General features: G+C 37.4%; 1 protein-coding gene and 1 non-coding gene across 2 annotated transcripts; both read right to left on the bottom strand.

Moving 5' to 3' along the window:
• Positions 1–28: 28 nt before the first annotated feature.
• Positions 29–26,314, bottom strand: LOC135072216 (dynein axonemal heavy chain 8). The gene is made up of 90 exons (XM_063966166.1): positions 25,872–26,314; positions 25,681–25,791; positions 25,458–25,569; positions 25,234–25,376; positions 24,810–25,011; positions 24,505–24,668; positions 23,923–24,099; positions 23,749–23,852; positions 23,370–23,589; positions 23,128–23,274; positions 22,820–23,044; positions 22,586–22,731; positions 22,308–22,452; positions 22,129–22,227; positions 21,922–22,048; positions 21,740–21,842; positions 21,494–21,659; positions 21,253–21,388; positions 20,911–21,022; positions 20,771–20,835; positions 20,536–20,695; positions 20,326–20,458; positions 20,122–20,239; positions 19,893–20,035; positions 19,639–19,819; positions 19,350–19,557; positions 19,141–19,270; positions 18,887–19,050; positions 18,582–18,725; positions 18,388–18,498; positions 18,130–18,284; positions 17,949–18,034; positions 17,664–17,863; positions 17,409–17,580; positions 17,070–17,318; positions 16,818–16,952; positions 16,617–16,745; positions 16,333–16,538; positions 16,115–16,253; positions 15,829–16,039; positions 15,592–15,748; positions 15,330–15,523; positions 15,085–15,250; positions 14,895–14,996; positions 14,594–14,816; positions 14,395–14,524; positions 14,088–14,305; positions 13,879–14,015; positions 13,697–13,749; positions 13,408–13,615; positions 13,007–13,268; positions 12,764–12,886; positions 12,567–12,684; positions 12,325–12,420; positions 12,130–12,236; positions 11,892–12,055; positions 11,599–11,799; positions 11,343–11,483; positions 11,157–11,261; positions 10,893–11,077; positions 10,673–10,806; positions 10,455–10,586; positions 10,154–10,356; positions 9,608–9,722; positions 9,357–9,533; positions 8,144–8,311; positions 7,708–7,808; positions 7,412–7,610; positions 7,114–7,325; positions 6,886–7,024; positions 5,315–5,499; positions 5,099–5,225; positions 4,872–5,007; positions 4,577–4,794; positions 4,255–4,497; positions 4,040–4,175; positions 3,784–3,937; positions 3,585–3,704; positions 3,451–3,511; positions 3,185–3,364; positions 2,992–3,104; positions 2,841–2,926; positions 2,496–2,757; positions 2,180–2,419; positions 1,874–2,041; positions 1,648–1,789; positions 1,368–1,557; positions 1,166–1,287; positions 802–963; positions 29–368 (listed from the first exon to the last, which is right to left on the bottom strand). The coding sequence occupies exons 1-90, from the start codon at positions 26,190–26,192 to the stop codon at positions 243–245; spliced, it is 14,040 nt and encodes a 4,679-aa protein (XP_063822236.1). The 5' UTR covers positions 26,193–26,314; the 3' UTR covers positions 29–242.
• Positions 8,569–8,641, bottom strand: Trnak-uuu (transfer RNA lysine (anticodon UUU)). Its single transcript has one exon. It is a non-coding gene; the product is annotated as a tRNA-Lys (tRNA).
• Positions 26,315–26,503: the final 189 nt, after the last annotated feature.

A 26,503-nucleotide genomic window follows, 5' to 3' on the forward strand; every position in this document is an offset into this window, starting at 1 on the left:
TATTTCGCAAATAATAAACTTATTTAAACCTGAAATCTGATTTATTTCACGAAAAAGATAACAAAATAAACTACAAAAAATAAATAACACAAACTATGACTAGTAGGTAAGATAGAGTACCTTTGGATAGCACAAGGCATGAGCGTATTGTATATTATGATTAAGCTCTGATTAAATATATTACCTTTAAAATTAATCTATAAAATCAATGACCGCGTGAAAACTGCGTGTTGGTGAACAGTTTACTTGATATCACACAAGATGGCGACGCCTCTCAAGATCCAATGATCGGGGTTCTTAATCGTGGGCAGCCAAAGCGGGGTGATGAAAGTCAACCCGGTACGGACTGGCTTCTTGTACACGGGACACTACAATAAATAAACAAGAATCACCAAACCATATAGCTGTTTTTAAATTCAATACAAGCAAATATTAGTGCATAGCATAAGCAGTCCTATACGGTAATTTATATCTCTACTAATAAATAGATTTATAGCCTATCACATAGCTTTAAATATGACAAACAAAGACCAAAACCAAGCTAGACACTGTTCCATAAGCCTAGGCCACAACCTAGGCGCAGAAGACCAACTTGTATTTTTACGATAGTTGGACCCGATTTTAATTTGTATGAAAATCAAATCGGTGTAATGTGCGCATTTCCATACATGCCCATACTGATTAAGTGCCCGACTAAACGTTCGGCCGACAAAAAATCGGTGGTCTGCGCCTAGACTAATAGCGATAGGTATTGCAATAAAATTAATAGTCTTACTTAAGTAGCATAACAAATTTTAATACCTGATAAAGCTTTGGGTCCTTCGGTGCAGTGGAGTTGATAGCGTAGACGTGAATGACTGGCAGCGCCGTATACAGCACCTTGAGGGTAGACTCGCAGAGGCGAATGTTACGCCTGTCCCACCCTGCACCATCCAAGAACACTCCATGGACGTATACTCCTTCCTGAAGAGAGATTTATAAAATACAATAGCCACACGCATAAATATAATGCTGTCCGTAATTATGAACAAAAGAGCAGAAAACAGTTTTAGATATGACAAATTATAAATAAAGCTTTAAATAATTATGATAAATTGGCAAAGCATAATTTACAATCTCTTGTTTTATATACTTTAAGTAAATGACTAGAATCAAAATTGGTTACCGGCGGTGGTGCTTTAATTTCTTCGTAAAAATATTTTGTAACTTCGTTATGAAGTGACACCATATCCAATGCCCAGCCCTTGTGAGCTCGAGTCACTTCTTGTCGCATCGCCGTCAGAAAACCTATTTTTTTATTAAGAAATTTAATTAATCGACAACGCGAGTATCAAGACAACCACGTGAAAGTCTAATTCTAATCGCACCTTGTGGATTGAAGAATCCCGTCATCCAGAACGAGAGAGGCCTAGCTTGGAAGCACCAACTTGAAAACTGGATATTCCTCTCCAAAAACTCGGTGAACCAAAAGCCGAGAGTTGAAGACGACCATGAGCTTTTCAACCAGATCTTTGGCACTTTCGCATCGTAGATGTTGTCAAGGGAATCACGAAGTGCCTGTCATGTAAAATTGTTTATTATTTACTTTGTTTTTATACTATAAAACTAGGTAGGTATTTGATGAGCGTATTACAAGAAAAAGCTCACCTCATTCATAATAATGGTACCATCAATAGCAAGGAGTAAATCTTTGAGTGTTACCCTCACTAGTGAAATGACTTTTTGCATACGATCTATTTCTTGTCGCAAGAAAATGACCATAGAATTCAACATTCCGTAGTATCGTAATCTACAATCAAAAAACAACGTTAAATAATAATATTAGATCATGCTCACTGTTATTGCACCAATTTGATATTATGTTAAATCATACCTTTCTTTAACTTCATGAGGATCAAAGTTAGGTGGCACTTTATCCAACATCTCCTTTGACTGTCTGTACACAGACGCCTCTCGGGTTTCACCACCTCCCGAACTTGACTCTTTTGGTTGAATTGACAGAATAGTATCCAGTAAATCTTGTGTAATACTACGCTGGTATCTATTAGATTAAAAAGGAAGAAGGTAGCTGTAGTGTTTGAGCATTCGTGTAATAAGTATTCTTCGGGATTCTCCGGGATCCAGATCCTTAGCCTCAATTTAAAACAGCCTTAACAAAAATATAGGTAGGTACACTTACGTGATATCAGCATTGGTATGCAATCCATAAGCCTGCGGCGGATCTACAGTTTTCATCTTATCAATCTCTTCTAAATACTCGGGGATATTCTTAAACTTCATAATCCCGTATCCCTTGTAGAACTGGAAATCTTCTGTGAATAGCTGATCAGAAAACCATACTCTGGTGAATGTAACTAACAGTCGATTGTCATAGTCATCCGTCACACGACCTCCATACTGTACAGCAGATACCATATACCTGGGAAGTAAAGAGGTCTTAATATCGTGAACATTCACAATTTTCTATCATCTTTCTTTTTTATCATTCTTCTTACCTCACAGTAGTCCAACTAATTCCCTGTCCAGGTTCTAAACCGTCCAAGTGATTCTGAACAAACATGCATGAAGCCAGCCAATCGGCAGAGTTGAACTCGTATGGAATGTTCCATCCAAGAGGGCCAAACTTCCTTCTCTCTTGCACGACCGTGTGCAAGAAAGAGAGCGTATATATCATTGGCAGATAAAACGGACTGTCACTATAATCTAGGAAGTCCTGACTCATTGAGTCGTAAGTTCTCATGAGGCCGGCTTTAATTCCTGAAAATAAAATTGCAGTGGATTAATGAAATTAATCAGTAACCATGAGTTGCCTCTTTAAATGTCTATTACTCGTTACTTACCCGATGGAGGCTCACAAGTGTACTTGATAGACATTTGTAATAAAGTAATCGGGAACTTGGGATGTGGTTCCGTAGTTATCCATAACCTGTAATAAAATACAATATTAAAACCATTCGCAATGTGCCAATTTTAAGAATAAGTTTCACTAACCTGAAGATATCATGAACCTTTTCTGGTTCCTTTTCCAACTCTGCAAATTGTTCAATAATCTCCACCATATACTCTAAACCCAAGTGACAGTTTTGAAGTAGAACCCACATACCCTGTATAATTATCACAGAAATAAAATTATTTGTTGAAATGAACAAGCAAATTACCAACTTGGCCTTAGCTATTTATTCACCTCTTTAAGAGCACGATCAATAAGTTTTCTCGCGTGAATTTCTTGACCCTGTCCCATAGAAATGGAAGAACAGAGACATTCCAATCGCTTAGCAGTTACTTCTATGGACGGTGTCGGATCTGATCCCATGGCTAAAAAGCCGATCAACGGCACTAACGGTCGAGATTCAAGCACCATTTGCTAAAAAACAATAAATGTATAAATAAGTGAAATCCTTTAAACGCAGCCTTAAAGCAAGTGCATACTGTTGTAATAAAGAAAATTACCTCATAGTTTACAATAACTGCTTCAGAAAATCTCGAGCCCATGGAATACATTACATATTTTCTGAAAAAGTACATGTAAAATTATTCACTGTTATTATTTTATTCCCTGGTTCATTCCAAAAAGAGGTACTTACAAGCTTTGCGCAATAGTCCTGTCTGGACACCAAGACCTTACAATAAGCAGTTTCCTAAAGACATCCAAGCTGTTGTAGCCATCTGGTAGAGGTTCATCTTCCGGGGCTTCTTTGTCAAACCTGAATCAAGAATGAATTTATTTATGTAGTATTTATATTTTCTCATGTCATCCACATAATATTGGTAAAACATTCCAACCATGACTTCCAACCCTTCTCGTTATTTGAAACCTGGTTGAGGATGTTAGTGAATTGCCGCAGACCAGACAAATTGACCAAATTCAACCAGGACATATCCGTAACCCATTTGAATGGTTTTGGCGGGCATGCATTTAGATCCAACGCAGCACCACCTAAGACAAAAATAATTTGTTATAACACACCATAGTGATAATAAGTAATTCCATGGGTATGTCTAAACTTCTTTATTATTGTATCTAAACGACAAAATTTACCTTTGATTAGTGTCTGGAACTCTTCGTATGTTACAAATTCCTTCTGCATATCAATTTTCAACGTCAACAGTAACGTGAACAAATACTTGTGTTTTTCATAGAAGCCTCTGCTTATGTATTTGAAGACGTCAAAGGTCTGGAAATATTAAACTAAATAACTGCCATCTGCTTTTCACCAAGTTACAAAGCAAAGATGATTTCAAAGAAGCACTTACCAAATAATCAATGATGAAGCCAATCCTCCTTGATGTAATAGGACTCTGTGGAGACCTCTCCATGGAAATATCGAAACGTTCCAGGAATTGCGCCAATGAGGTCTGGTACATATTACACACAAGGGACATATTGCAAATCAAGAAGTACAGGACGGAGCCACGCGTGGCTACTGGACGGAACTCCTCTCGAGCCAAGTTGATCTTGATTTCTGTTTCCTTAGCTATATCCAGTTTTTCTCTCACCTAGTAGAAATCAAATGTACAATCCAATACGGTGATGAATCGGAATAAGAACGAAAATTACGTAAAAATCAATGTTTACCTCTGTAGCAGTAGCTTTCGTAATATTCAGCACTTGAATAAGAGATACGTCTTCGACTAGTGATCCTTGAATGGTGGTCAATTTATGCAACAAATTGGCCTCTAGTTCTTGCATCTTACGTCTGTTAGCCGTAACATCCATAATGAGTTGGGTTCTTTCGGCTTCCATTTCTGCCTTTTCCGTCAAGATCACTCGACCTAGCAGCTGATCTTCCAAACCTGCATTATAATGTTTATATTTAAAAGTTTGCCAGACATAAGATATAAGATATTTGATAAGTGGTCCTCTGTATTACCTTGCATGGTGACAGTGAAGTCAATAATAGAAGTTCTAGCTGAAATCTCGGGAGTGTAAGCGGGATTTGGTAGTTTCGTGGTTATGTATATTTTATGTCCGGCAGTAACATCAATTTCTTTGTCTCCCAGTTTCACCTACAAAGAGAGTAGGAAAAGTACTAAATAAGTAGGTGTATTTGTATAAAATACTCTTGACTTTATAATACACACAACATAAAAAGCATACTTTGTAAGACGAACCAATCTTGATGTAATTTCTCTCTAAAATATTATCTAAAGCAGGATCTAATTCTTCAGCCACATCCTCAATTAGCAACGGTCTACCCAGTGACACACAATCTTCTATATGATTTCTGCAAAAATATTGAAGACCGTCCTAGAATATACTCTGCAAATCTGACATAGTGTCGTCAACGTATACCTGTATCATCAATCAACTTACCTGAAGTACTTATGGTTTAGAGTAGTAACTATAAGTTCATTGAATTTCTCCATATTTTTTATCCATATCTTGCCTTGTGTCTGTGGATCAATCAACAAGGGGAAGCGAGATGCCTTCGTGACGATGATTCCGTTCTGGATAGACAAATCATCCGTCGGCAAACCGCATAAATTCCAGTCGCCGATCTGTTTGCACGAAATAGGTAATATTAATTCCATTATTACAATACTGTAGTCTGTACCTACGAGGGGCGGCTGAAAAGTTTTGAGCCTAGGGTATTAAAACTGCCGATAGAAAAGTATAAAAAATATATTTTCCTATTTAATCTCCCTCTACTACAACGGACTTCTTACATTTGTGTAAAAGTGCTTTTAACCCACTGAAAAAAAAATCGCAATCTTTGCCTTCGAAATGAGCCTTTAACGCCGCCTTCATTTCTTTGTCACTCAAAAATCTTCGTTCCTGAAGGTCTTTTTTCCAATTTGAGAATTAGACAAAATAGCTAGGGATTCGGACTAAACTGTGTGGTGGGTGATTAATTTCTTGAAATCCAATTTTACCCGGGGCAAGCCATGCAACATGCGCAATGTGCGCGAGCGAATTGTCTTGCAATAACAGATTTCCTTTCGCCAGTTTGCCTCTCAATATTTCAACAACCACTTGACGCACTCTTATCAACAGTACAGTATAATAATCTCCGTTTATTGTAGTTTTTTTAAATAGGTAGTCAATGAATAAAATTCCTCCACAATCCCAAAAATAGTGTCTATGTGCTTGGGTGTCGATCGCTCCACTTTGAATTTCCGCGGCGACGTTTTCCCTTTTAAATCCATTGCATTGACTCTTATTTTGACTCTACATCGTACTGCCGGATCTATTACATATCAATAGTGACAATGTGAGAGAAAAAATTGTTAGCATTATCGCCAAAGATGTCCTAAAACTCCTGCGAAGTTGGGACTCGACGGTGGTTGTCGAGCGGCGTGAGCATTTTTGGCACCCATCACGCGCACCCCTATTTCATGTGCAAATTAGTATCAAAAATATCGCCAATACACTCCTTGCTAATGCCTATGGCTTCAGCTATCTGTCACAGTTTAATTCGCTGATCTCTAAAGCAAAATTAATTAAATTTTTCTTATTTTATTCGTTAATGGCGAAATCTGGCCGCCCTGACTTGCGGTCATCTTTTAGCGACTCCCTGCCATGCTTGAACTATCGGATCCAATCTTTCATGATGGCAAATGAAGGCCCAGACTCCCCATAGACTGTAAACATCTCATCAAATGTTACCGTCAGCGTTTTGTTCCTCTTTTTGAGGAATTTTATGACAACTGTGTACTTCAATTTCGTACATTGCGCGGATGACTGAGACATGGTGATGTTTACGAATTAATTACTAAAAGCGTGATGACGCTAATGAAATGAAACTTTGTACATATACTAAGGAGGTTATTGGCAAATTAATTAAATTTAGCGCGAGTCAATAATAACACTTGAAGATACTTAGGCTCAAAACTTTTCAGCCGCCCCTCGTATCCCCCATTTTAATGAAAAGAGGATATACATACCGTAGCTGTGTCAGTAAGCTGTTCCGTAATATTCAAATTCATCGAAACTGGTATTTTTCTTCTCAAAAGCTCGGCAAGCCAACAGCTGATGAGATGGTTACGGAACTCTTGATTGAAAGGACCAGAGTATGACAAGAACCTTCAAAGAAATTGAAAATGCAGTAAGATGCGAGTGATACCGGACAGTGCTAAATAGTCCTTATACATTTTCCACTGCTAGGATCTTACCCTGTAAGTAGTAATATATCCCCCACCAGTCGTTCAATCTCTGACTTGAACAACGCAGACTGTTCTGTCCATCGGACTCTTTCACCACTGAGCCCATTGATCAGCGCAGTGGCTGCGTCCATCTTCTGTTGACACTTTGCAGCATCATCTAACACGGCTTGCTTCAGAGACATGGCCTCGTCAAACTGCCTTTGCACTCCTGCCAACTCACGCTGTTAAGACAAAAACGCTCTCATTAATTGATGAAGAAGTATTTCTGTACACTTGTACTGTACATTATAAAAATGATTCAACTCACTTCTTTCGCCGCCAAAAGTGCCTCAGCCGCATCCAACTCCCTTTTGGCGGCTTGGTACTTGCCCTGCATGACAGCCAAGTTTGCCTTCAAAGGCAACACGTCTTTGTTTACAGAATAGAATTGCGCCATGGCAATGGTCCATGAGATCAGACCGGCAACATTGCCGCAAGCAACCTTAGCCGCTTCGAATGTGTATTGTCTAGAAACGGCAAAAAAAATTACAACCATTTACTTACTAGTTACTACATAACTGATGTCATTGTCAAATAGCGATTAAGAAAGTCTTCTTTACTTACGGAAAGTTAAAATAAGGTGCCAGTAGATCCAGCATCTCCGCATTGATTTCATCTTTAGGATAGAATTTTAAGTTATTCAGGAACCTTGAGTCCGCCATAACCTTGTGTGTAACAAAATATTTTTAGAAATAACTTGATACTCACGCAATGTAACGGTTTTCTATTTCTGAACATGTAAATGTTTATTTATAAGCTATTTACCAATTCGATTACCGTGATTCATTATGTTACGCAAGTTTTACATAATGTGTCTGATAAAACTAGTATAAGTTTACTTCAGACCTAACTAAACAAGACCAGGTAAAAACCTGAACACATTTTTTTACCACTTTCTTTTTTATTTGCTGATTTTGGTATTTATCTACGCCATGATTTGTAATCGGTTGATCTGTACCTTGAATAAATAATCATTTCGGGCGTTGAATAGTTTGAATACCTTTAAGGACTCGGCCCACGAGGCAGTAAGGAAATTCCTCTCAAGGTCAGGTTTGATAGAGTCGATCTTTTTCCTGAAGAGCAGGATCACAGCGTCCATGATGAGGGTGATGAGGTACGGCGGTTTGCCCAGCTTCCTCACCGTCGCAATATCAGCGGCGTTGATAGTCTGGTAGAAGTAACTAATTTGTTAAATAATATAGCTACAGTTGATTGGAGTTTGCACCTCGTTTAAGATTTTTCAAATCTATAAATAAATTGATACTCGTATTAACTAATACCTATTTGATTACTATCGTAATGCAAAAAGTCACACAAAGTAATAATTATAGTCAAAAAAAAATTTATTTTACTCTACTGTTTTAAATCTAATAGCGGACTAAAGTAAATAAAAACAAAATGCTCTTTAAAAATAAAAAATGATGCCGCCCGAACAGGGACTTGAACCCTGGACCCTTGGATTAAAAGTCCAATGCTCTACCGACTGAGCTATCCGGGCTGTGCGGAGAGTTGCGAAATTAATAACCTTAAGGTCTGTACCTACTGATCCTGTTAAAACTTCTGCGAAACGGAGTTCTTACATTGTATTAGTTAGTTAGATTAATGTAAAACTGTGGAATTTATCAATATTCATTAATGTTAATTATATCGCGATAATTTAATTTTATCACCCGGAATATTAACTATGGCATTATTGATATTACTCATGTGCCTGTTGTTACGTAGGTACCTACTTAATTAAATTGTCGTATGAATATTTTTTAACAAAACATAATTATAATCTTCTGGCACTGTGTATCAATAACCTTGAGTATTTGAGATCTAATAATAAGTTACCTTAACTAGATATCTTTTTTTTTTCACAATTTGGCACACAATAAAATAAAGCATAAAATATAAAGTACGGCCAACTAGCAGCGATACGAAAGATCTTTTACCGTCGAGTTGAAAATCTATTCTATCTCTTCCCATCTTGTGTATTATTGTCGTAATGTCGTTCTCCCGCCAAAATAATTGTCAAATTCGGGACGGGCTCGTCAACATTCGGGCATACGTTTTAGTATACTTAGATTTTTTTAAACTAGTTATCTACAAAAATATGTAAACTAACTATTAAAAAGTTATGCACCCCTGCTATTCCTAATGACCGTGACATTTTGTTTGTTTACATTTGGTATCGCTTCTCATTGGCCGTACTTTAAGTTCCATTTTACCTGTAAAGCGGCTTCAGCGGCGTCAAGCGCCGGCTTGGCTGCTGCCAGTTTCTCCTCAGCGATCGCAGTCTCCGCGGCGATGACGCTCACAAGCTTCACAGCGCGGTCCTTCACTTCCAACACCTCGGTTTTCACCACTTCGGCAGCAGCTTGAGATTCTGCTACAGCTGCTAATACCTATGAAGAAACAATCGATCATCGTAATATCGATAGAAATATGTATTGAGAACATGACATGAAGTCTATCAAACCTCTTCAGCCTTCGCAGTAGCCTCTTTAATTTCAATGTCCTTTAGCTCCAACTCTTTCTTCAATATATCCACACTTGCTGCTGCTTCTACCAGTTTGTCTAAACCAGTTGTCATTCTGCAAATTATGTTAACGGAGTGTAGTAATTATTTCTAAACAACGCCTCTCCTCTGCCGAAAAACTATCTACTTAAGTAGTCTATACTATACAGGGTGTTAGGTAAATGGGTATATGAGCCGACACTAGCCCATGTTAACATGGTCATATAAATGCTATGGTGAAGTCAGAAATTTGATATCATCATTTTAATTTTTTTAATTTTCATACAAAATAAATTTTATTAAATCCGATTTGTATGAAAATTAAAATAATTAAAATGAAGATATCAATTTTCTGACTTCACCATACATGTTAACATGGGCTAGTGTCGGCCCATATACCCATTTACCTAACAGCCTGTATATTGAGCCGAGTCAAGCGGGTATGTAGTTCTAGATATTGTCACCACTGCCCTTATTGCACTCTCATTTTTGTCTTTTCTACTTTACCTTCTAGCCATTTCCGCGATGTTCACGTGCTTTTCTTTGTACAATACTTTGTACCCCTCCAAAAAGGATAAGTAAGATTTAGGAGTGACGTGTGTCTGTCTCCTAAATCTGTCATAATAGGTAGAGCAGGTGTCAGCCACATTGTCCTGTACCATGCCCATAATCTCAATCAGCTGGGTCTTTGTTTCTGCAGAACACACCACCTAAAACGAGTTATATTAATTTTAGGTGTAAAGTTATATTGAAAATTCGAAAGCTACTTATAATGGTTTTTCAGAAAAAGAAGTCTGCAATGCCTTACTTGGAATTCATTCAAGAAATGGAACGCTACTTCAATCAGCGCCATCCTTGGCCACTTCTGGAACCAGTCCATCGTTGATCCAGATATGAGACCAGGGAATTTCAACGCTCTGCTTCTGAATTTCTCACCCACCTGTATTTATAAGAAATCATAAGTTAATAATCTGGTAATACCGTAATTTTTTCCTTAGCAATTTATAAACCGAATCAATGACTTACCGGCGAGAAACATAATACCACGTGTAAGTTAGCTCTAGATCGCATGATAAAGTACTCGTACAATACGTCAGGCACTGGAATTCTTCGAGGAGCATATTTCTTCATTATTGGCGTTAACTCATTCAAGATTTCGTCTAGAAATATGTCAATTTATGAATGATTTGAAATTACAACAAAGCGTGGATATTTGCAACAATGTGGTATGTGATAGATAATTTACCCATTTCGTCCTTCGCAAAGAGATTCGCGATTTCGCCCGAGCTGAGAATGTTGTTCAGGAACTCCAGGAACTGTTCATCTTTTATGTCATTGTCAGTAAAAATAAATGTTATACCACGCCCTTGCAATCCTGCCACTCGGTACAACAGTTTGATGTCATCCATGAAATTATTCACGTTATAGGTTCTACAATAAAATTTATATTTTAGTACAGCGGAAAACCGTCAATTAGACCGACATATAATTGAAAGTAAGCATAACTTACCTGGTTAAAGTTATCTGATAAAACGAAAAGTTGGCGATGTAAGAAGCCAATTTCGTCAAACTCTGTTTACCGGAACCACCGACACCCACTAATAGAGCGTTACCACTGTAATGAAGAACCATCCTTCCAAATAAATATTCTACAAAATCCTATTAAGAAAAATGTTCATCATGTCAAATCACTGACCGTGGAGTATTGATGATCCTGGATATAATAAAAAGGTGCACCATGGCATCGTGGAAGAATACCAAGTCCAAGTGTGCTCCTCTAATTTGCTCATTGAATTGTTCTTGGAATTGACCTAACTTCATCAATACGAAGTCCCATCTGGAGAACAGATAAAACTAATAGTTTCATACCTATCAGATAATAGATCATCTCTTAATCTATATTATCATAAGTGACGTTCTAACTGAGGGAGTAGTGCTGTTAATTAACTTACGAAGGCAACTCTTCATAAATTTTGGGTGCCTCAGTGCTGAAGTCTTCTTCTTCGTCCCCAGTCGGATCGACCGGTTCTCTCAAAAAGTTCACAAAGAAGGTTTCTTCCTTGGGGAAGTCATTAACTAAGTCCGGCAGTTCCTGGGCAGCTGTGTTCCAAAAGTTGGCCACAAACCAATCTTTGTCGTCAAATGTTGTGAATCTAAATAATGGTAATGCATACAATACAGTGAAGCCCATGATCTGAGGTCAAGCCCAATACATGCAAGAACATAGACTTTTAAAAACCAATACCTGTCAGATATTACTCTCAAACATTCGTGGAACCATAGTTTTAATGCAGTGGTGACGGACTGCAGCTCATCCCTCTTAATGAATAGGATACCTTCCCAAATCCGAGAAAGATCTCGAAGATTGAACACATAATGGAACTTTGCAGGCGTGGGCAACATTTTAACCTGGTGAAAATTAAGCATTTAGATTAGATAATGATGTACTCACTTCAAAATAAACTATTTTTTCTACTGCGTACCTTTGTTTGCTGCCAAATGATACGAGTGACAGGGACAAGTCTTGGCATGAAGTCTACAATTTTCTTATCAAAGCGAGTTTTACAGAAATAACCAGCGCTTATAGTTTCTGAAATATATCAGTTTAATGTTGTTTTGTGTGTTGTCCATGCATAAAAATTTGATTTACTTATTAAATCATACGATTGATTACCAACCAAAGATTTTGTCCATTGAAATTGTGCTAGGCAATGTGCAATTGAAAATATTAAACTGCCTCTTCAAACGAGGAGGAATGTCGTTTCGACCACCACCTGCACAGAAAGAAAGATAATTAATGTATTCGATTATGACTTGAATTTCTTCACTTCATGCAATCCGCAAGTAGGTACAGCGAATAGCAAGCATTAACATTGTCTGAATGACAAATTATGTGAATTTGTATCATGTGGAAAGTTACCCGGATGAATCATTGCACCAAACATTTGAATGTCAGCAACAATGATAAACTCTCCAGGCTTCTCCAAAGAATAGAAACCACGGCACTCCATCATTTGTCTTACAATTTCATTGGTGACCTTAAATCATCAATTAAATTATTAATATTCGAGCAAAATGCTTTGTTTTTCAATTAATTTAAAATTTTAATGACTTTACCTGATCACCCCATTCATTTACTACGGGCATGTTGATGTCATCTACGAACACAGTCATCGATCGTCCACCAGGCGGACCGTATGTCATACCCACTCGCTTCTCCACATACGATTCTAAAATTCTCTACAGGAAAGATATCAGTTATTTCAAATACTCGAGATTGAAATGTAGAACTTCGGATATGAAAATTTTGAATTTATTCTCTACATTTAAAATTAAACCCTATTCATTAATCAAAAGTACCTGGAACATGTTAGGCGTAGTAGCAGACGAGAAGTTAATCATCTTGAACAACTTGACCTCGTTGTCGTACTTTGCCATGTAGCTCTTCAACATCACAGTCTTCGCTGTCCCTTGCTCACCGATCAGCAGTACCGCCTTATTCTGCTTCGCGATCGTGTCGATTAGGAACGATATGCACACGTTGTCGATGTTTGGAACCAGTATAGACGCATATTCTGGTACGCTGTCAGTTGGGTATAAGTAGGCTTCTACGCTTTCAGACCTGAGACCAAAGACGAAATTATCACATAATATTATGCATTTCGGTATGCATGAAATATTTGATTTGTTTTTTTTTTGTAATCCAACTACCAATGTCAAATGATTATTTTTAGATAGAAAAATAGAGATATTAAACAGACCAATGCTGCCAAACGCCAGTTTCAGTGACCATAAACTCAAAAGGCATAATCCACTCCTTAGACTTGGCTCCTGGCCAGTCCATTTTAACTGGCAACTTGGTCATATACTCAGCCATTCGCGTACGAGCGTCTAACTCGAGAACAGCGCCCAAAGACCACATCATAGCGAATATGAAAAGACGTTCCAGGTGTCGGTCTGTATGCATTTCTAGAAAATAAACCAAGAATTAGAACTTATGGGATCTTAAAAATGAGACTCATGTCTTATGGAGTCAAACTTATTACTTACTTCCACCTGGTATTTCAATTTGTAGAAGTCCAATCAACACATCTATGGCCTGCCTGAAAACCCAATAAATCATTTTGATGACTACACTCAATGAAAACTTTATTCATAAACAATTTATTTAAAAATTCGTGGGCTTGTACTAATATTTATTATAAATAAAAAGTATTATTTAAAATACTTACCGAACATAAATGGCTTCCAGCAACTTCATTTTAGCAGGCAACCTTTGCTGCACGAATGAGTGAACATCATCATACACTTTATTGAAAGCATTACGCAATGAATCTGATTCTTTCTGTGATCGTTTCTTCAACCATCCCTGCAATTATGAAAAAGTTGAGTAAAATAAATTTTTGGTCGTTTTAAATTCTTCCATCCAAACTAGACTTGCCTCTAAAATAGGTGGCCAACTGAGCACTGAAGAAGATAAGAACACCATGCCCATCCGACTAACGGTGGCTGGAGAAGCATTGTCCACGTTGTCTGGTTCAAACACCAGCTTGCTATTCTGAGCCATTGTGATACGATCTCCATTGGCCAGTGTTAGTGTCTTGTTATCATCCAGCACGGAATTTAAATTCTCGATCCACACAGCATCTACTGGGCCATCTATAGAAACAATAGTTAGGAACACTTTGCAATTTGGTCACTTCAAAAGTAATTTAGGTGGCTCAAAAATGCGCAAACAATTTTCAAACCTAACACAATCCACGTAGTGTCACTTTTCTTGACTTTTAGAGCTCTTCTCCAGAGAGTAGAGAATATTCCATCAGTCCAGTCGTTGGTCGCTACGTCCAAACGTCCGAACATTTGTGGGGCTGTTATGGCCTAAACAATTTGGTCATTAAAAAATAAAAAAACAATAATGTAAATAATTGCATAACAAAACCATGTTACCTTAGGATTCATTCTCATTTCCTTATGTGGCCTACCAACTTCAGTGAGCGCTGCCATCAGCGTGTGAATACAGGTTGTTTTGCCAGAACCTGTGGGGCCCATGGTCATCAAGCCGTGTCGTACTAGAGACGTCTCGAATAGCTGAATGATCTTCAGATTCCAGTTAGGATGGTTTACGAGACCCGTTCGATCTGTCACCACAGTGATCGCTCGCTGCATCTCCCTAAGATTTTAATTTAATTTATTTTTAACTTGATATCCAAATTCGTACGTAGGTATACCTATTCAAGTTATGCTTTACCTTTGGACAGTTTGAGTAAGTTTAATACCAGGGAACAAATCTTCTATCAGGGATACGAATAAGGGTTCATCTTCATCGACTAGTTTCGATACATTCATTTCTCTGGAAGATATCGTACGAATAAGAATTGTTAATAAGTAACGTTTTATAAATATAATTAATTTTAAGAATGTCTTAAGAAATGTCTTACTTCAATACTCTCATCATAATGTTCTCCTCAGTACTTTCAGGGTTGGCTCGTTTCTGTGCCCCCATGGTTCTCAACACTGACAAGATATTACGAAGACCGAAATCGTAATGCACCTGTTTGGACAGTTGCTCCTCGCACAACTTGTATAGTGTGAAGAATTTACGGGCTGAAACATAACATTTAAAATGGTTATACATATTTTTTGAGTACATAGTAAGTTATAACGGAAGAGCTAACAATAATACCTAGCAAAATGTTCTCTTTGAAACCGCAGCTAGCCAGTTTTACTCGGATGATGATCTGCCTGTCTGGTACCATCATGGCTACAGAACGGAACTGGATCTTCAGATTTTCTGGCAACTCCTGACGTCCGGCGTAACCCGGATTCATGGTGATGATGAAAGCGAACTCTGGATTTAAGCTCACTACATCACCATCGCTGAAAAAAGAATGAAAGAATAAAACGTGTCATAAGATGTCATTAAAATAAATTAAACATACTCATACCTGAAAATAAAGAAGTCTTTCTTCTCCCTCCTAGCTGTCAAGCAAATGTAAATTTGCTGAGCAGCCACAGATAATACGGGTAGTTCAATTCTATTGAACTCATCGAAACAGCCCCATGTTCCGGATTGAGCCAAGCCTTTGTAGATACGGCCCAAACCTAAAAGCGTCATCAAAGTATAGGAAGAGACCAAGAATATAGTAGACGAAAGATATTGTTTTATTTGGTATTATAATAACCTCTGAAGTCCATCTGATCCGAGCAGTTGAATACAATAACAAGCTTCCCTAAGGTTCGTGCCATGTCCTTTGTAGTCTCAGTCTTGCCAGTACCCGCAGGCCCGGCGGGCGCGCCGCCCATACTCATGCCGATGGCTTGAGACAGCGTGATGTAGCAGCGATCAGTTAACGGCGTGATTACAAGACGCTCTGTGATACCCAAGTACTCATTCTGATGAAGAAAAGCAGTTTTATAATGAGGTGACAAATAACTAAACACACGGAGCATTAAGATATAACTACTTACTTGATATAAGAAATCGACATCAGTAATCGATACTATACAGTCATCACTGTCTTCAAAGTAATAGAAGCGAGCTTGTTTCTGCCATTCGAAGTCTATTGGAGACTTGATTCTCATTCTTACTAGGTCATCAAAGATATCTCTGCGTATAATAACAATAACCTTAAGGATAAGATATTGAAAAAATACCCCTAAATAAACTACTATAATGACTTACTAACCTTTGATGTACGTGAATGGTAATCATAGTCTCCACTCTTGTTCTATCCAATGGAGCCAAATCTGTTACGGTCTGATCAATCAGTCCGTTCAGTAAGTCTAGATTCTTCTGGTTAGTCAACCTCATGATAAACTTATCTACCCTCGCTTTTTTCAGAGCGTACTCAGCATCGCTCGTCCACAAGATTTGCATTCCTAATAAACCAGCCTAAACAAAGATACTTGTGTAAACGTCATAAATATGAAGATACACTTAGGTACTCTCAAATTTTATTTGAATCTTTACCTGTCCCGGGAAGTGCCAAAAACCGGATAAAAATTCAAACTCAGGGTCTCCAGCCATTGTCTGAGAAATACTAGCGATCATATTTCTGACTGTATCCTTCATTGTGTCCAATAAAACATTCAGCCAAATCTAAAAACACCAGAGTTTTAGAATCTTGAACCAATGTAAACCTGCTTACAAGACATTCGAAAGATCGGATACCTCTACACCACCAATGCAAGTCACTGGACGGTCCAATGGAATAGTCTCCCCGTTATCAGAGTTCATGTTTATGATCCTCTCCTTATCATCGAAGTCGACCGTATACATCGCATCGAAAATACTTGGCAGATGTGGCTGTGAAAAAAATATGAGTTTTTAATCCGTGGGTGAATGAGATCTGTCTGTGTTTCTTTCGATAGTCATTAAATGAGCTAAGTATAAAAGGTGTAATGCAACTTTTCTAAATCTTACCTGAATCGAATGTGGATCGGACGCTTGTCCCAAAATTTCCAGCAACACTGGATCTGATACGAAGAAGAATCTTGGGAAAATCAAGCGCTTCGTCTCCAAATACCCAGTGAGTGACTTTTGACACGCTTCTAGTTGTTCAAATAGATGAGGTAGAAGTTGTTTTAGTGTATCATCAGAAGTACACGTCTCAACGCAGTTGATGATGTCTCGGGCGCGATACATGATCTTGACGTAGGTCTTATCGATTGTCTGTCATGTGAAAAATGTATATTAGATGTAATAATAACACCTCATGGAATATGAAATATTGATATCAACCTAATCTAAAAAATAACTTACTCCAAATCTCTTAGCTTCAGCCGGCAGCTGTTTGGCGATGTCACCCCCAACAAAAACAGCTTCTAGATACATCCACAAGTTCTGCACTTGCAACCACTTTTCCAAGATCTCGCTCGTACCGACTAGCTTATTGATCCACAGTATAATATCTTTCTTAAATGGTGCATTGTATCTATTTTGATAGAAACAGGGTATTTTTTTCAAATCTCATTATAAGTTAGATGTTTTGCTATCAACCAACATGACTTTAATTACCTGTTTGAAGCCAAAGAGTTGAGTATCATCAACGAGTCTTCTAACATCGTGATAATATCCAGAGTCTCCTGAGGTTTGATGAGCAATTCTCCGCGATTCTTGAATGGTGCAAAAGTCAAGTCTACTACCGCCCAGTCTGCGATAACTTGCTTCAGCTTAGCCTCAATGTCCTTTTCTTTCACGGCACTAATGCAAATATCCTAAGCAAGTAATAATCACAAATCAAAACATAACGCATACAAAAATTAAAACTTATTTAGATACAATTAATGTCTAAGAAATTACCTCTACTTCTTCCTTGAATTTCAACAGTGGTGCCTCCATAACATTGGCTAACGTGAATGATTCTGACTCCACATCAAGCACGCAATCTAAAAAGCAAAAGGGGTAGGCACATAGTAATAACATTTCCCAAAATAAAATTATTTTTAAACCATAAAATTTATTCTAAAACAAAAATACTCACTCATGCATTTTTCCAGCCTTCTCCAATGCCTGTCCTTCATAGACTTATCAGCCATCAACTCTAACAAGGGACAAGTCTGATTAAAGTCGTCGATCTTAGTTTTCAATTCAATAAATGCAGGCCAATCCTTCATTCCTCTTGGCAACTTACGGCACCTAAATTACAAAATAAGAAAGTTGTTATTTGCTAGATACTAGAAACACTTTTTAATTTTTGTTCAGTGACCTTTTTTAATTTAATAGAAAAAAAACCATTTACCTGAGATCGAAATCAGCCAACTGTGCCACAATCGTCTCGATGTCAATTTCAACCCACGGCGTTTCAAAGTAACCGTCGATTGTATTCATTACCGACAGATATAAGGAATATCTGTAAAAAATTGCAATATTTCAATCATCAATGATCGTGTTCATTTCAGATTACTTTAATAAGTTTATCTTTTCTCGGCTTACAGTTTGCTGAGTAAGTTGAACTCCTTCTTCTTCTGATGTAAGATTGGATAGTCTTTTACTTCCATACCAAACAATTTCTCACCATTAGAATACATTTCAAATCTTCGCCATAGCTCATCGAATCTTGCTTGGAACATTATCACCCTGTATTTAGATAATCAGTTACAGTGAAACATGCTAGTTGTCGAAATAAAAACTCTACTACTTTAGTTAGACCCTCTTTTTTATTAAAAATGTAAACAGAAAAAAATTAAAAAATATATAAACAAAAATTTATGTATTATTCCTGGTATATAATTTCTAACCTGTCTGAAGCTTCTCTGGCGCTTAGTCCAGGAGTTAGTGGACCGAACGCATCGTAATCCGCATCGAACTTCATTACATCGGCATTGAACGTCGACACACCTTCGGTCAACTCTTTCTGAAGCGGGCCTTGCATATCGACAATCTTCTGCTGCACTTGTTGTGACTGCACCAACAATAAAATTGATTTTATTACGAGTATCTACTTAAAGCTGATATTATGTTAAAACATGTGATGTAGAGAAGAGACACACACCGTCAAAAGCATATTTTGGAATGCATATCGCAGTCCATACACCATATCCGCGTCGTCTTTGGGAATTTCAATATTGAATTGATAAAACGTTGCATAGCTCTCTTCAATGAGATCTAATTCCATGTCCATTCTACAATGCAATCATTAATCAACGTGATTCGATGATTATTTTCTCCGATCTTAACAAAATGACTAACATGGTACCATACCCGATGAATTCCTCTCGAATCATTTCCAGACATAACATAGCAAACTTGACGTCATCCAAATCCTTTATCTTCTTACTCATAGTTTTCATTCGGTCATTGATGAACTGCATCATCTTGATCACACGCTCTTTGTACGCTTGACTGAGCAGCTTACCTAGGATTCTCTTCCATTCTATCGACTCTACGTGTAGACCCAATTTTACGTTATCTACAACACAATTATCACCATGAGACACATCATAAATAGTTTACCTGTATCATTTACTTCATCTTTATTTAGTTTTCTTACCCATATTGATTTCTATTGATCCTATAATGTGTCTTTCTGGTAGATTGAGTACCTCTTCAGTCTGATTTTCATACTTTTTAAGCATGTCTCTAATAATGACGTTCAAAGGATTCGAATCCACAAAATCTTGTACTTGCTGCACTCTGTCTTCAGCCCATAGATGAGCGAATCTTCCATAACCCTGAGAACATGTTTCATTGCAGAATCGTTATAATAGTATTGCGATTTTTATTTATTTACTAGAAAACAGTTACCTTCAATAACTTTTCAATGTCAGGTTTGTACATGTACATCATTCCTTGCAAGGCCATAACAGATCTTACAATATCCTTATGCTCTGATACCATCCTAAAGTAGTTTCTTATCCCAACTATGTTTGAACCTGATCTTGATCCAGCTATTGAACAAAATAGGTTTTATTTTATATTCAAAAATCACTACAACCACAATATCCAAAGGTTTTAACTGCACAAACCTACATACCACTCACGCTTCTAGTAGCAGTTAATGATGCTCCTGTCATTTTTTGATTCTTCATTGCCTCTTGTTGTCCCCACATGAAAACATTTCGATGAATATCCATGATGCAATTCAGCACCACCTGGCAAAATACACTATCAGTATTAGTTCCTTATTGAATAATTTATTACTTCTTTCTTGTGTAATCTGTTGGAAATTGGGCAATACCTGTGAGAATGATGTTTGAATTTCTTCCAAAGTGGGCTTTATTAATATCCTAGGTATTTGCAAATACATATTTGTCAACATTAGAGGCTTCAATTTCTTTTGTTCCTCTGGATCAATTGTCATAGTTAGGAAACTGTAATAAAGATTTAAAAACAATAAATTATAATAGCCAGTTACAGCCAATGACAGCCATATCAATAAATAAAATACCTTGAAACGGAAGCTCGTCTCCTCAAAAGGTCTAAGCTCTGTCTGGTACACTTTATAAGGGATTCTAAGCATTTTGTAGCAAAATATGCAAATAGTTCATTGCATTCGTTCAATGTGGGCAATACGTCGAAACGCTCTGGATTTTCAATCTCCATAAAGGCTAAAAATTTCAGAAATAAGTACCTGATAATTATGCAAAGCAAATTAATTTTAATACGTAGAATATTTTGATTACCAGCGTCTTCAGGAAACACTCGTGTAGCTGAAGTGACTTGTTTCAGAGCTTTTTCAATATCAAGCCTGAAAACGAAGTAAAATATCGTTAGAATTTTTATTACATTCATCAATACTTAAAATTGAAAAAATGTACTGAACCAGTTATCTCTGAGATCTTGAATGTGTTTAGCTGGTACACTTCCCAAGAACTTGTTGATCAACTCTATTACAGCTACTTCGGCGTTCCAAGACTTCTGTTGCAAATCCGCAGCTAGCAGAAAAATAGCATTATAGACGTCATAATTTGAAATGATTTACCGACTTATGGTTCAACCACACCAACGCGTGCCGATTGCCAGCGCGATCACGGCGCGATCCTAAGGAAATGACAGGTCGCGTGAACTGTCATGGGTCGCGCGACCTGTCATTGGCCTTTGATTGCGCCGGCGATGTCAATCTGCACGCGTTGGTGTGGTTGAAGCTTTAATTTATTGAACGTACCAATTTCATCACGCCTGACTAAATTTTCTTCATAGAAAATAGCGGGATCTACTGCTTGCTCAGGCAAATAAACGAGTAAAGTTTTGGTTATTGATCCCAGTATAGTATCAATCCGAGCCTCCTTCATGTCAACCACCTGAAAAATAACTCGCATAAGATACAAATTCAAGAATAATTTACCACAATAGCATTGAGCACTAGTGATTATTCTGCAGAATAAGATTGTAAGATAATTTTATACCTCCTTTACAAAAAGATCCACTTCATCCAAAATCCTTTCGATGTTATCAGTGTAAGCCGGTATTTCTAGAGATGTCCATGTAATAGTCGACAATCCAGGCTGGAAGGCTTTCTCAAGTTTTATTAGTTGTGCCCTTAGTAATGGCAGATATAGTTTAGGCATGCTCCTGAAATTTTTATAAGTATTTAGAGCTGAAACTTTTACTAGTATTTACTATTATTACTTAAAACGTCAATATATTATTACCTTCGTATTTGATTATTCCGATCAACTAATGATTTCATCCTCTCAAAATTTCCCAATATTTTGTCTTTGCAAAAAGCAACAATTTGGGCGCCATCAGGAACACCTAGTAACGTGAAGTATTAAATCAGATGTATTTTCTTAATGTTTTATCGCATTACGTATTGTGCCAATGCTCTACTTACTCAAACCCAACTGCCACATGTATTCAACTTCTCTAATGCATTCAGGTATGTAAAGGTTGAAATTAACTATGTACATGTTAGTCGCTGGATGTCTAATAAGAAGTGGTGCTATAAGACCTAGGCGTACCTAAAATATAATACAATATTGAACACACCTGAAATTTTACAAGTTTATTAAAAGGATGGTATGAGAGCTGATTACCATACCTGACCGACATTTTCGGCCCAAGCGTCGTGATAAATCAACTCAAACTCAGTAAAAACTATACTCATCACGTTGTATAGTTTGATACACCTTTGCGTATTCTGCAATGAAAAAATCATGATAAACTCAGAATACTACTAATAATGATGTCACTGGAAAAATATGATAATGATAACCATACCATGTGAGTAATAACTTCATGGTGTTTCTTAAATTCTTCCATAGGTCCTTTGATGTTCTTGTCGTAGAACCTTATCCACATTACTCTACCAGCAACTGGTGGCATGTTCCTAGGAAGTTCTGGATTCTCACGCTCTTCATTGTACCTGAAAAATAATAACACGTTGGGCGCCAATCGATTCTTCAAATTTTACTCTATGGTGTGCCAGAGATATTATTATGTTTAATCCTCGACCATAATCAAGTTGCAATATAAAAATCACATAATTTCCATCTTACCTGTCCCTAATAGACTCAATTTCAGCAGTGTAATTGCTTATCAAATCATAATACTGATCTTCCAGGTAAAGGCAATCCAACTTGAGTTTTTCAAAACGAAGAAGAAGATGCAAGGCTATCTCAGTAGTAGGGCACTTGTTGACACTCTACAAAAATACAACATATGTTATAATAGAGCCTAAAAGAAATCTAAATATTACTGCATAAAATATGTAATTACAACTCAATATTTACAGTAATCATAAAGTTTTCTAGAAGCAACTCTTGAGTTGCTACACCGTCTTTGTAAATTTTGTAATCTTTGTCAAAATCGGGCCTGCGGTGATCCATTGCATCATACGTCTTGGACGAAATCTGTTTGAACAACTTATTGAAGTTGGCTGCATATTCTTCTATGCCTTCCAAGGTAGTTTTATTGAGCACGTAGTATGTGATGTAGGTTTCGAATAGATCCATTATCTGAAATGTTTTCAGGTTTATACTAATGCCTATCTTCTTATTGTTATTTTGATAATCATCTTATGTTTCTATGTATCATTTACCTTAGTCACTCTCTTTCTGAAAGTTTCGAATTTACCAAAGATATACATTTCAGAGCAATCAAATGGCCTTTCGTCAGCTGCTTCCATCATTTCTTTTTGAGTTTCGCTATAGCATTCGCGGTAGAAGCTGTAGAGACTTAGGCATTGCTGTAAAGATACAATTTTTCTCATAGACGTATGAGAACGTATCATATTTATGAAAACTTTTTACTTAGAGACCTATCTCTCCAAGAAATCCTTACCTTAGTTTTCTTAATAAAATTCCATTTATCCTGATTCCAAATGGTTTTTCTTCCTTGGTTTGTCAAAAAGTCCATGCACATGTTGAGGATTTGGTTGGTCACTTTGACAAGAAGCGTTGATATTTGCTTGGTCGTGTTGTAGTATCGAGACGTAGCAAATATCATGCGCACCGTGTATAGTAGGCCTGGTATGTACTGCTGCATTGTGAGTGGATCACATCTTTGAAAAAACAACAATCGATAAGCTATTGCACCAATGCAAGCAATGACAAAATAATAAAAAGTAAGGACGTTATGGAAATCCTCGGGGGAGGCATTTGTCCAGCAGTAGACGTCATATAAGAACTTGATGAAGACAGTAAGACAGTAGATGATGTACCTGTAAAGGGGCTCACAGTATTTTTCCAGAGCATACAAATACTTCACGTTATCATAGGCCTCATTGAAATAATCTGTAACTTGGTTATCAAGCATTCTCCATTTCTGAAATATAAGAACAATCATTTGTAGGGAAAGACCAAGGGCTCTAATCTACAAAAGGAATACTACTCACTTTAATAAGTCTAGACTTGGCTCGAATGAGCGTGTGAATATACATCTGACAAGCGTCGCTCTTGATGTGTTCGATTATAGAAGTAAAAGTCGTGAGCTGTCGTCGCCAGTGATCCAGTTCAGCCAGAGGACCAATGTTGGACGGCTCGCGTCTCAGTTGCTGACTTTGCACTAATACCTGATCGAGAAGAAGGTGAAAACAAAATTGGAGGCACACAAATTGAAAAAACATTGCATTATCCCTGTGCAGCTTTCATCAAACTGACTGTCCAAAAAAAGTCCGTAGTTTCAAACTCAAAGACAAAATACAAAGAGCACGTCAGCTGGTAAAGAATCAGGGTTTATGACTTCAGTTACAACTCTAATGGTAAAGAAGACAAAACACAATTGTGGTGTACATACGTACAATTGCGTATTACTTATTTGGATGGTAGCTAAAGACGACAGCGCGTCAAGCTAAACATAATGGCTTTTCTTCTTATGTAATAGCGGCAATTTTCCAATAAAAATGTGTATGCTGTCGTCTGTACATTTGATGTAAAACGGATCAAATACACAACACAAAAAGCTCAAAAGGCTTTACCATAGTTATTTGCTTCATCCACTGCTTCACGTACGTACAGATTTCTTCCAAAACGTGCGTCTTAGTTATAGCTGCTTTCATTTTCTCTTGATCCGACAGCTCTTCTTCATAGAGCGCCAAGTTTATTTTGAACTTTGTACAACAGTCTAAATCGACCTTGGTTTCTAGGAGAGAAAATATGGTAACAAGTAGGTATAAAATAGTTGCCAGAGGGAGTAAAAAACTCTAATTGCCTTTAATTAGATTCGCTTATTAATATGTAGGTGTACCTAATCTAAATCTAAAATTAGCCAAAAAGGTCTCACTTGCAAGATAATCAATGAACAGCATTATCTTAGAAATATAAGACTTAATGATATCTTCGCTCCTAGGATTTGGAGGGTTGATGTCTCCCCATGCCTTGCAGCATTGCAATGCAGGAATGTAAACGCGACTCATCGTGTTGTAGATTCCAGACACCACATTCTCTGTATCTTGGCTCATGTCGAAGTAAACCAAATAATAATCCTGAAAAATTTATAACGTGCTTTATTAACTTCTGTCAATTTTTTTTCTACAGTCTAGTAGGTACATCCAGAGATGAGAGACCCTTATTTATTGTAAGAATGAAGAAGCAAAAATAGCATAGAAGAAGAAACCAGCCAAGCACTTTCTCATGTACAACACAAACTACCATACATGCACCAGATATTTAAAATAGGTTCACGTTATTTTAAATTATAAACTTACTTCGGCAACATTCTTGGAGTCAATAAGTTTGTTCTTTATTCTGTACATAGCGACACATCTGCCTTCTGTACATATCGATGAACCATCCGAAATATAAGTTCTGTCCATCCACGCTTTCTGATTTGGCACAAAACGGCCGGTCTCTGTAAAATAGTTTTACGAATTCAGCCTTTTGCGCTTATCCCAAGATCTTTAAGCGACTGAATAGAAAGAAGGAGGTTTACCCATTTTGACTGGTGGTAACTTTGCATCGCAAAGAACAATGCAGTTTCTACCACCTTCAGCTACAGCGCTGTCTAGTAAGTCTATGTGAATATCTGCGTCATAAACTCCTTCCTACAATGAAATTAATTTGTAAAACGCCTAGATATTATTTATTGACCAATACTCATGCATACATGCATACCTCCACATAACATTAGTGTACATTAATAAACTAGCTCTCACCAGTACATATTCGATCGTCTTATTCAATATTGAAGCCGCATTCTCTAGCAAAAACCTAGTTTGCGTCTTCAATCCGCCCATTCGGTTGTTACGCGCTTCTTTGGCTTTTGCCTAGAAAACGGTAAAGAATTAAGAAGGGAACTGTAGCTACAGTAAAACGATTAAAATATTTAGTTGTCAACTTTATTTACTTGCTTATCTTTGTACGAGTCGTGAGCAAAGGCCAGCGCGCTCATGGAGACTTTGCTCTTCTTCTGGATGTCTTGCAAGCGGGATCCGACGTCCAAAATGGCCTCTAACGCAGTCCGATCCACGTCGACCCGAACTTGACTCAAGGAAGCAGCAGGTCTATGCATAGTGCTTTTCCTTGACATTCTCCTGGACAGATCCATCTTCACGGTGCTCTTTCCAGTATCCTCTCCATGCTCCTCATCGCCTTCTGCCACTTCTGCCGCTTCACCTGCAGCCTCGGGCGGCGGCTCAGGCGGCGCCTCGCCACCTTCAGTAGACATCACAGCAAACTTTCAATTAATTTTTTCAATTCAACAAACCACACGCAACAGCTTTCACGGAGGTCATTGATCGATTGTCAAGATTTGACACTCCGAAGCAAAACAAAATCAATGAAATTTAAATGATTTTAATTTTAGAACAAACCACTCAAAAACTTTTTGTTGTGATTATTTCATGTTGTTTTACTACAAAACAGTAAATGGTTAAAACGACCAACTAGTTTTAGTAATAGTTATTATACCAGCAGCTATGTATAGATTATTATTTACAACAAACAAACTGCATTGCAAACTGTTTCCCGCGAAAAAAA

This window comes from Ostrinia nubilalis, chromosome 1 (genome assembly GCF_963855985.1).
Source record: "Ostrinia nubilalis chromosome 1, ilOstNubi1.1, whole genome shotgun sequence".
In the NCBI taxonomy this organism is placed as follows: domain Eukaryota; kingdom Metazoa; phylum Arthropoda; class Insecta; order Lepidoptera; family Crambidae; genus Ostrinia; species Ostrinia nubilalis.